The sequence below is a fragment of the Malania oleifera genome, chromosome 2, assembly GCF_029873635.1.
Source record: "Malania oleifera isolate guangnan ecotype guangnan chromosome 2, ASM2987363v1, whole genome shotgun sequence".
NCBI lineage: Eukaryota > Viridiplantae > Streptophyta > Magnoliopsida > Santalales > Ximeniaceae > Malania > Malania oleifera.
Window position 1 is genome coordinate 27,857,751 of NC_080418.1, and position 12,089 is coordinate 27,869,839.

At 36.5% G+C, this 12,089-nt stretch overlaps 1 protein-coding gene across 1 annotated transcript; it reads right to left on the bottom strand.

Annotated features, from left to right (window-relative positions):
* Positions 1-361: 361 nt before the first annotated feature.
* On the bottom strand, positions 362-11,863 carry LOC131149706 (GATA transcription factor 11-like). The gene is made up of 3 exons (XM_058100400.1): positions 11,447-11,863; positions 10,515-10,757; positions 362-1,705 (listed from the first exon to the last, which is right to left on the bottom strand). Exons 2-3 carry the CDS (start codon positions 10,746-10,748, stop codon positions 845-847), a joined length of 1,095 nt encoding a protein of 364 aa, XP_057956383.1. The 5' UTR covers positions 10,749-10,757; positions 11,447-11,863; the 3' UTR covers positions 362-844.
* Positions 11,864-12,089: the final 226 nt, after the last annotated feature.

The window sequence follows — 12,089 nt, forward strand, 5'->3', positions numbered from 1 at the left end:
GAGAGAGAGAGAGAGAAAGAAAAACAATTTTGGGGAGAAGGAGGAATTGGAGGACTGAAGGGCACAGCACAGTACGGGATGCAGGACATGAACACATTAAATACATACGAATAAAATAAATCTTGATTTTATCCTACTCTTCATTCAACTTTTAATTTTATTTATCTTCATTTTTTATCTCATTTCATTTTGCAAACTAAATATACAACACCTACCTTCAACCTGCTTTGCAGGAGAAAGCAACTTTCTGGGTTTCTAGGATATGACCATTTGATCCAAAGGTCAAATCTTAAGGCTTCCAAGTTAAAAACTTCTATCAACTCATTGCCCTTAAAAAAGTAGGGGAAAGAAAACACAAACAAGAGAAAAGATGCAAGATATTATAAAGATACAGACCAGAATTCTCTCATAGTATCATAAAGGGTCATTTCTAAGAAAATATTTTGCGGTGACTTTAAATACAAGGAGGCAACAAGACAGACCTTGGTGCCTCACCATGGATCGAAACTGAGTAGATCAATTCCAAATTTCTAATCATGGCCTGCAGTTTCCCTTCCCCCAGCTTGTGTGGTCCATTGTACAGTTTAAAATGAGATTGAATTTCAGGAAAATAAAAAATGACTTAAAAAAAAAAAACAAAGAATTTCTTTCTAGAGAGACATGAAAGGAAATTTCAATACCTAAAGGGCTTGAATCATCCCAAAACTAATTTCAAGCTTCTAATTGAAATTTTTTTTTTCCCAACCATCAAATATGAGGCCATTCAAACTCTTCATCCATCTTTGCACACAAGTTGTCTAGGAAATTTTTGGGATGGAAGAGGGGAGGGGGAATAGGAAAAAGTTCAAGGATCCATTTTAGAAAAATTGCCCCCTCCATCATCAAATATGCAATCAAACAAATAGCTGCTCATGGGAATAAATTCTGGAGGAGGTGACATTGTAGCATCTGTCTCAACCTCAGACTCGACCACATCAGTTGAATCTTGTTTAGCATTTGTTCTCATTTCCAGAACCTTTTTGTGGGAGTTTGAGTGCAAAGATTCAACAAAGGCAGGACTTGCTGCAGGCCGGTACTCGGGATAGAGGCGACCTGACCTGTAGCGAACTCCACATGCATTGCAGAGAGTCTTCGGTCCCAATGGTCCAAGCCTCCATTGTGGAGTCCTTGTTGTCTCACAATGTGTGCATTTTCTAGTTGCAACTGGCTTTGGCAAGGTTGGACGGGATGGCTTGGGAAACGAGTTCTTCAAGGTTGAAACACGAGGCTCCCGTAAGGAGTTCTTCGTTTCCATGGTGCCTGATAACAATGATAATTTTCTTTTCTTTCTCTTCTTCCTTTTTCCTTTGACAAGGTTCAGATTCTTCTTAAGAAGATATTCTGAAGAATAAACTTTCGACTCAAAAGTACCCAAAGGATGAGATTTTTCAGATGATGAGGAAGTGGAGACAACCGTGGTCACCGTCTGTTGATTGAGGGTTGTGGGGCATGGATTTTCACTGCGCATATGATATGAGGTGGGACAGACGGGCACGGTCTCTTCAACTGAGCTAGATCGGCTGCTTTCAAGGACAGAAATAGGGCTAGAGGTTTGGAGCATGCTCAACTCTTCTCTGTTAGAAGGTTCATTCTTTGGGAGAATGTGTTTGTTAGACATCCCTCCAACCAGGTTTGTTGACTGTTGTAGCAGAGGAGTTGCATTACACTGGGAACAAGATCAATCAACAATTAAGTAAGAACATAAGAGAAACGTATTGCATTTGTCCATATAACATTAAAATTCTATCATCTTGTTTCACATAATAAAGGCCAAATTTCCATTGGCACATAGTAAAGTGAACGGGCATCACACACCCTGAAATAGATCTCTATGCCTTATGCAGAGATCAGGACTATAATCATTGAACCAAAGCTATTTGATAAACAACATCAAGAGCAATAATTAAAAATGGAACATTGCTCAAATATGGGATGAAAACAAGCACTAATAAACAACATACTTTATTGACTTGTATTCCCATAAGCATTTGCTGTTAAGCTTGAGATCCTAAAGATCAACAAGATCCTGTGAATTATCTCACACAAACCCAACACCCAATTTAAAAAGAAAGGGAATCCTTCAGGGTGCACTTAACTTACAAGATTAACAGATAATTAACAATATTGAATAAAGCGGGATAGATCTTCTATGAATACAACTTAATCTAGAATGCGTGCAACTTATGACCCCTAACTGCCTGTATATGTTGTGTGTTCTCATAAGCATTTTGTGTTAAGTAGAGATCCCACAGATGAGAACTATGAATTCCTTTATTGCAATTATAACAATCAAGAAAAAGATAGAAAAGTCTACAAGCAAGGAGAAATTGATAGCAATTGCACAAGTAATATTTAATATTGGTAGTTAGTAGACCTTCTAGTTTGGCTCTTGAAATGTAGAACAAGTAACACTTGAGTAAGGAAGAGTGAACTAGTTGACATTGGAGGTCATAGAAGGCATAAAACTAGACCTAGAATGACTCAGACCAAGGTCATAAGAAAATGTTTGACATGCTCCAACTTCCTAAGGATATTGCTCTAGATGATGCAAATAGTAGAAAATGATTCATACCATCAACCCCATCTAGTGGGATTTAAGGCCTGGTTGATGAGGGTGGTGGTGGCGCTTTAGTTGCTACAGTTGCTGTTGTGTTGTGGCAGGATTGATCTCCTAAGAAGACTTGATCTAGCAAGTGTTCAGTTCAACTCATAAGTCTTGATAGCTTGTATAAATTTGCATTATATATTTTTTATCCATTCACTACATGTTTGTTAGATCACAAATTACCTCAAAAGCTTGAACTATTAGGAGTGAGACCAACAATGTCAAGCAATCTAATGCTCCTTTGCATGTGATTTCATCTTGCCACTGGGTTAAACAAGTGAATTGAATGTGTGGACAAATGAAGACAAAACATAGGGACGAGGACAACCAAAACAAGAAAAAAAAAAAATTAAATTAAAAAGTCCTAGGCCCCAAGATCCTGAACAACCAAAACTCTAATATCATGTTAGATCGTCAATTATCGCAAAATTACCCTCATCAAATGCAAGGTGGGATGAACCCATACCATCCATACCCTTTATAAATGCATGACATTACTAATTTATCCTAGATTATAAAATTGTCAGACATTGAACTTGCATGTTCACAATTATGAATTAATTGTTAACAATCATATATTTCAACCTGGCAATGCACTCAGAATTAATTATGGAGACATGGGCCTAACAAATTAACAATCCTAATTCTAGTACGCTCTAGAATCTTAGCTCAGTGGGCTTAAATCAAGCTTCATTGACAGGAGTTCCAACCCTCTTTAACTTTTTCCTAAGCTGCAAATTTCTATTACATTTCGTTTGTGAGATGTGTCCCTTCTTCCCTCACACCATCACCATTTGCAGTGTATTATTTTCTTATAGGCAAGACTTGATGTGGCATTCTCTCACTAGATAAAAACAACCACAAGTATGTCTCTCTCCTACAAATACCCCCAACCATACTTCAGTTGAAATCTTTTGGAACTTCTACAATCTCTCTCTCTCTCTCTCTCTCTCTCTCTCTCTCTCACATACACACACACACCCACCCACACTTAGAGAGGAACCCCCTAATTTTTGGATTCCCTCTAGCTCAGGAAATCCCAACCATCAAATTTCTTTATCTTATCATCATTCACACTTAAGCTTCTCAGAGATTGCCTAGTTCCCTTATGACCTAAATGATGTTAAATGCTTCAATCATAAAAGACAACGGTGTTCTCTAAGAGAATATCAAATGATTAAAAGTGGCGGCTATCATCACTTAGATGGTTCCCAAATCTAACTTGGTCACACAACCTCAAGGGACTGCCTCAGCCCCTCAAGCAACCTACCTCGAAGAGGAAACAATAACTCGATTGTTCCTGCTAGCTCTGGGGAAAACACCACAAACTGAGGAAAACCTTCTACCTTGAACCCCATAGTAATCTCTCAAGCATTGCCTTCCAAGGAAGCAATTCCTACCATACCTCCTACATCCGTTGCACCCCACCAAGAAGTTTAACACAAGGGATCTACCTTATGTGCTCCTTTAAACCTCACTCCATTTTCAGGTCCACCCCATAATGATTGAGGAAGAATTGGACAAGATTTAGGGGAGAAAGTAGGAGAATTCTATTATCTACAAATTGAATTTCAATTTTCCTTGTACCTTGCGTTATTTTGAAGCCTTATCCCAATGACTATGCTAGTTCCAAATTCAAGCTTCTTAATTTCAAGACCAATGACACCAAGGAGCATATGAAGTTTGTGGAGACATCCAACATCTATGAGTTGGACAACAATCTCAAGCTTAAGGAATCCTCCAAGTCCTTAATGGTAAGACATATACCTGCAATGTCAACCTTAAACCCAAGTTAGGAGGAAACCTTCCACATGTGTCATATTTTCTATGAAAAGTTGTCCATTCAAGAGAATGTGAGTATGGTGGATTTTGGAAGTGAGCATCAGAGGTGTACGGAGGATTTGAAGAACAATGTGAGCAAGCAGCCCCACCGGAGCCAGCACTGTGATAGCCAACTAACCCAAGGACAAGCCTCATAGAAGTCAAACCCCACAAGAACCCAAACCCCCGTGTTCACGAGGACAAACCTCATGGAAGCCAGCTCCAACAAGGCCGATGTCAGGAAGGCCAAGTCCTAGAAGGACTAGAGTGGCTGCAGAAGCCAAACACTATGCAATGGCAAGTTCCCCTGCTATAGTTGATGATACAAGATAATTAATGCATGACAAAAAGACATGCAATATTTTGGTGGATTGGATCAAACAAGTTTTTGGCAGTCTTATCTTGGTGAGAAGTTGAAGATGAGTTGATATTTACTTTTGGCACCTTGCTCCTTCCCAGCTACTCTTGTTGGTACTTACTCTTAACTCAAGGGTGTAGTCTTGAGGTGGAGTTTTGGGAGAGCATAGCGTAGAGATCTCCTCTCCCTTCCCAATGCCTTGTATATCTAACCTTTCATATCATATCTTTCATGCCATCCTGCATTGTCTTTGAGGAATATCGTAACATTCAACTTTTTGGGGAACTTCAGGCTATTTTGCTTTTGCTAAACCTTGCATTACTTTCTCTTTCTAATAGAATATTTGACCAAATTCCTATCCAAGAGGCTAATCTAAATGTGTGAAATTACCATGTCATCCTAGATTGTGAAATTGTCCTACATTGAACTTGCATGTGCATAAATGTGCAAAACAATTTGTCAGTTTTGTATTTATAGATTTCAAAATAATTACACTTGTCTTTCAATTTTCCAAAAATTATATAAAGTAAATTTTGAAATAATGGATTTTGGAGCTTGAATTTGAATTTGTGTAAATTTAGAAGAAACTTTACACATAATTAATACAAATAAAGTCCAAGATCCGAATTTCATGCTCCCATACACAAAGAAAGAGTTAGAAACTAGAAAAAATAATAAAAAATATTTTCAAACTTTTCTAAATAAATTTGGAAAATTGGAATATGTGGCATTTTTATAATTATTTGAAAAATTAGCAATGAAAAATAAAACTATTTCCATAAGAAAATTGTGCCAAATCCATTTATTTTGCTCATTTATCTCATACAAATGTTGTAAAGTGAAAAATTAGCTAAAATTTTTGTATTTTTTTTAGAAAACTAAAATGGAAAATGAAAATTATCTTTCACAATTTAATGGGCCCTTGGCTTCTTAGACTCAAATCATGGTTAGTTATAGCCCATTTGGAACTTGTAAAACATTAGAGAAAGGAAAGGAAAATTTGAAGAAATCCACTTTATGTTTGTTTATTAAAGAATGTGAGGAAAGAAAATAAAGAATTAAATAAAAAAATCAATGAAATAACTTAATTTTTACATCTCATTAAGATTTCACTTAATTTTCAACAATATTGGAACAACTTAAAGATAAAATACAATAGGAAATGAATTTCCTTTTATTTTCCTCTCCTTTCCTTTTCTCAAACAAAATCCTTGATTGAAATAGATCCTAAGGGGAGTCCCAACCCCTTAGCATTTTCATAAGGTGATCAAGAAATCATACATGTTTTTTAAGGAGTGTGTCCCTTTTTCTTCTCTCTCACCCTGACCATACATTGCCATGCTATTAGGCCAATAACTTATCACTTTCTCATTAGTTGAGAGCTGAGACTTGACATGGTATTCTCTTCTTGGAAGATGGCAATCCATAAAAGTTTTCCTTTCCCCTAAATACCCCTAACCATGCTTCAGTGCATGAGTGGATCCACAAAGGGCTCAGTGTGGGCTATAGCCCCTAACTCAATTGTCAAAAAACTCCCAATATCATATATGTAAGAGGCTTAAAGTAGTAAGCCTCTTTGGGATTGCACTTGATATAGCCAAGATTAATAAGGCATATTAATAAGAGACCAAAATCAAAGAACCATCATTACTCCCCAATATAAATATCATTAAATTAAATTATAACTTCCTATCATCTAAGTGACCTATAAATACTAAATTCAATATAGGCACGCCCCCCACTACTATAAAATGAGGTGCTCCGGGAAGAGGTGGATCATCTCATTTGATCTTATTCTTATCTATTCTTATTGTTGCAATAATCTTATCCTCCCACGCACCCTAACTTAGCCATCAGAGCAATCCTCCGGAATACACCTTGAGTCCTCCAAGCCTCTCTTGTTTAATTTCTTACAGGTGGCCGTGGTCAAAGATCAGTCCACATTCCCTAGCCAATTTTTGGCAGCAACAATTGGCGCCATCTGTGGGAAATGAAAAGGAGTCTTATCTTTGACCATGGTCACATAGCACAACGCTAAATCAGAACCTGTTACTGAGGATCAATCACCCCAATTGATCCACTCTACATCGGTAGACAATTCATCACAAAGTGTGTCCCTAAACAAATTCTTAGTTTTTCAAAAGCAGGTGGAAGATATGTTTAGCGTGATCCTACAAACAAAAAAGAATCATATGGAACATGATCCAGAGGTCACTCAAGTAGAAGCAACACCTAAAGGAAAGGTGGTGGAACCACAAAAGGCAACTGTGAAAGCATCAGACTTGACCAAAAAAATAAAAATAGAAGATGTGCACTTGATGAGCATAGCTCATAAGGCAACAAGAGGTGAAATGGCCCATCTAATGAGCATAGTTCATAAGGCAATGAGAAGTGAGCATGGCTCACCAAAAATGATTCATTTGACGAGTAGTGCTTATGAGGCCTGAAGATGCCCACTTGATGAGCATAGCTCATGAGGCAATAAGAAGTGAGCACGAATCACCAAAAATGGTCTATCTGATAAGCACCGCTTATGAGACCTGAAGATGCCAGCTTGATAAGCACAGCTTATGACACAACAAGAAGTGAGTACGGCTGACCAGAAAACGGCTTGGATTGGGCAAAATGAGCCTAAACAACTTGAAATGAGTTCAACCCATCCAAATGGTTAAAATATAGCCAAAATTACCCGCATGGGTTAGATGTCCCAAAGTACCCTCGAGTTAAGAAAATATGATTAAAAACTTGAGAGTATAAGAAAAAGGAGAGGGGGGGGGGGGGGGAGGCAACTGATATAGCCAAGATTAATAGGACATACCAAGAGATCAAAAATCAAAGAACCACCATTACTCCCCAATATAAATATCATTAAATTAAATTATAACTTCCTACCTTCAAAATAAGTGACCTATAAATACTAAATTAATATAGGCATGCCCCCCACTATTATAAAAGAGGGTGCTTCGGGAAGAGGTGGATCATCTCATCTAATCTTGTTCTCATTCTATTCTCACTGTTTCAATAATCTTATCCTCCCATAAGGCCTAACTTAGGCATCGAAGAAATCCCCTAAAGTACACCCCGGGTTCTCCAAACCTCTCTTGTTTGATTCCTTGCAGATGGCCTCAGTCAAAGATCAATCCACATTCTCCAGCCAATTTTTGGTAGCAACAGCACCAACTCAATTTGTTGCTACATAAAGTGTAAATAAAATTTGGGTTGCTATTCCAAAATTAAAACAAAAGAATATAGGAAATCCAACCAAGAAGGAAATCTATTGTATAGAGATTTTTTTTTTTTTTTTTTTTTTGTAGCTTTAATAATTAAAATTTAAAAAAAAAAATTGTCTTCACGCCACAAGGTTCCCAACTTGCAGTGTAAAAGCAACAAGAAGAATTACTCAAATACCAGTGAGTGAGTCTTATTTGGGTCATGTTATAAATGCAATGGCTAAACCTATTGATGGCAAAGGTGAAATTTCAGCTTCTAAATATTGGTAAATTGAATCTCCCGCTCCAAGTATTATTTCAAACAACCATACCCCTGCTTTTATGCAGGGAAGCTATTTCGTTAGACTCAAGCCCATGAGTAACTGGTCACAAAGGAGCAACCTTACAGTTGATCCAAGGCCCACCCTCTAATTGCAACTTTAATTTTATGTCTAAATTAATATTATAACAATTTATAACCATATTTGAATAATTATAAATAAAAAAATTAATCTTACAAAATTAAAAAATTATAATAAAAATAAAGTAGGTTAGCATAAGCTTCAGCCAACACTGATCATAGGTCTTGGATCTGCCACTAAATCAATGGGAGTCACGTGCATGGTCACTCTACAAATCCCATTCCTAAGATGTTCTAGAGAACCTTGGCTTTGTGGGCTCAAATCAAAGTTTGTTAAGGGGAGTCCCAATCCCTTAACTTCTTCCTAGACTACTCAAGAGTCTGCCACATGTTGCTTGTGACGCATGTCTTTTTTTTCTCATCCTAACCATGTGTTGCCACTTCATTGAGCCAACAATCTATCACTTTCTCATTGCTTGACAGTTAGCACTGCGTTCTCTTATTAGAAGAAGACAAAACATACATAAATCCCTCAAACCATTAGATACCCTTACTTGCCACCATTCACGCTTGAGTCTCAAGTATTGCCTTATTCTCCTCTCTAGGCACTCTGTCAAAGATCCATTGTGTACAAGACAGACTCTCCTACGCTTTCACTTACATAGACACCTCCGACCATATGTCATGCTTTCATATTCATACTCAGAATTTTGAGCTGGATTATCATTTGTTCATTACAGGGTGACAAATGCTTCATCACCATTTCATTCTCCAACATCTACATAAAACATTGTTGATATATGGTTCTAGATTTTAATAGAACATGGACACAACACATTGTTATGGTTATCTCTTAACATATTCAACATTCTCACACACTGCATCTCCGCCCCTTTTGGCTCTACATTAAGATGTCTCTATTATTGGTTCTGCCATAAAATATACTACAGTTCTTTCCTAAGCATTCATAAGACATGTAGAAAAGTCTCCTAGTCAACAGGCATTGATTGCTAAATATCTATGTATAGATCCAAATTTTTATGGTTGTATTAAGAATATTGAGCTAAGTTTACTGTTTTTTTAATTCATGAGAAGTGAGTTCTAAACCTCTCATCACCATTTCATTTCCAAGGCCTATAAAACAGTGTGTATTTTGTTAAGAGAATGTTTGAAACATGGACAAAACCTTATAATTCCATAAAGGTCCTGCAACAAATTTTACATCGAATTAGATTATACGTATTTCCAGAAAATTTATGAGATACCTAGGCAAAAGAAAAAAAAAAAGAGCCTATCTAGTGGAAGATCTATTATGTCTATGCAGATTCAACTATACAGGCTGAGGTTTGTAACCTAGAGTAGCATGCAGGTCATCTACTACCCTTTTATTACAATGTGTGATATTTTAAATCTAGTAACAAATTGCACCTTGATCCTAGTCAGTACCAGTATACCTCCACTTTCTTCATTTTGTTCCATCTTTTAGGGCACAAGAAGACCAAAACATTAAGAAAATGCAAGCCATATGAACAATTTCAAATTCTTCATAATTTATGGTTTAATAATCTTCATCTCTAGTTGACTAGTTCATGGAAACAACCACGTGATCTTCGAGAACCACCACATGCTCTTTGACAACCTACAGGTTCCACAGCAAGGATAACAATATATAACCAGATAAAATACACAAATGCAAGAATAATGATGTGACTAAAGAATATAAAAGCAAGCTAACAAGCATAGATGTGTCTTTCAAAAAAAAATAATATAAATGTATCAAAAAGGAAAAGAACAAACTGTTTGCACACAAAAAAACTACAACAGCATTAATACAAAGAAAAAATATAAGGGAACTCTACATAGCTTCATCTCTTTTGAAAAAAGATCAGAAAACTCCCCACTTTCCTTGTTCGAGGTATTTGGCAATTTCTTCCCAAACTTGATTATTCAAAACCATGTTCAGCACTTTAGTGAGAAACAAAAGTAGTACTATACTATACATGGCAAAAGCAGGCCGCAAACATTAGTCACTTCCATGATTAGAGCTCAAGTGGATATTAAGTAAGAAGTCAGTTAAGTTTGAATTCAATTTTCATAGGAGGCATAAGATATGAAACTAACCATAACAGAGTGTTTGGTGAGAATTTCTGAAGACTCATTGCTGCAAATATTAGAAGATGAACCCAACAAAGCATCAGAAGGCAATGGCCCAAGGCCTTGAACTCCAGCATTGCCATCATCTCCGGTGGTTTTTTCTTCCACGCTCTCCATTGGAAAATCAAAAAAATTGATGATGCTATCCAAGAAATCCTCGGACGCACTATTATTTTCTCCCAAAAAGTCACCGCCATCCATATTAATTTTCTGAAACAGATAAGGTTTATTCAACGTCACACTCAAAAGAAGGACCACATTAGAAGAAGAAAAGAAAACTACCAAAACGATTTTAGGAAAGAATGTCCGATGGATTTGATTACTAATTACAGGCATTATTTTAAATCGGTAAATGATATATAACATAAACATTTTCAGTAAGGAAGAGGTGGCAACAGCTCTCGACATTCAAATAAATAATCATCGAGTTTTAAATCATATCTTTATCCGTCAGTTGTTCCTTACCCTCAGTTTGGTTCCCGAGAACAAATGAGACAATTAAAAAGAAAATTATAATTTTCTGCGTCGCGACTCCTGCTTTTGTTTTTTATTTTTGATAATAATTTCTGATTTTAATTTCCAAAATCAAAAAAGAAACTTCAACCAAGCCAAATATTTGAATTAAGCTCAATTCAGTATACCGATATTTTTCTCCTATTTTCTTGATTTTTCCTGAAAAGGGTCCAGACAGAAATATTGATTTCTTCACTTCCCCACATTTTTTCAGCACCCAAACAATCAAAAAAGGGGGCAAATTCAAAAATAAAAAAAGAAGTCCAATTTGTTTTTCAAGAATGAAGATAATGCCATTTCCAACGCTCTTCTTATGCACAACAAAGGCGCAGAGAGAGAGAGAGAGGAAAAGGCCAAAAATGTTATCTCGGTGGGAAGAAGCAAACCTGCCCTTAACCTCAGACCATATGAGAATGGCTGTGTCTTTACTTTCCGATGGTCGGAGAAACACTTTCTATTCTGGGTCATCGGATTATCGCCATTGCAGTTTTAGAGTGGGTCGATGAAGTGCGGGAAGCAGAGCTAGGGAGGAAGGATAAGGTGAATGTGGGTTTTGGAGGAGCGCGTAGGTTTCTGTGAAGAAGTAGGGTTATCACGTGGACGGCCTCATTTCATTTCTGTGCTTGCTCTGCTGTTCCTGAGCTTTAACCGGGTCGAATTGCGCACAAATCTACGCAGAATTCGAGTTTGAATCCGCTCACATAGCCTACTCACTGCGCTCTCCCCATTGAAAATTTTTAAAATCTTTTTTGTCTTCTTTTGGTAAGGGAAAAAAATTTTGAATTCCCATTCATCTGAAATTTAATTTTTTTATAAATAATGTCATCATCTATGAATACTCATATTATCTAGAATTTTTTATGATAGCTAGTTTTTTGAAAAAAAAAAAAAAAAAATTTGATGTGACGTAACAGCTTCCAATATTCAAACTTTGAAGGTGACAAAAAATTTTATTTTGTTTTTAAGTCACATTTTGTGAATAAGTTTTAAATTGAATTTAAATCTATTATTCAATTTAAATATTGAATT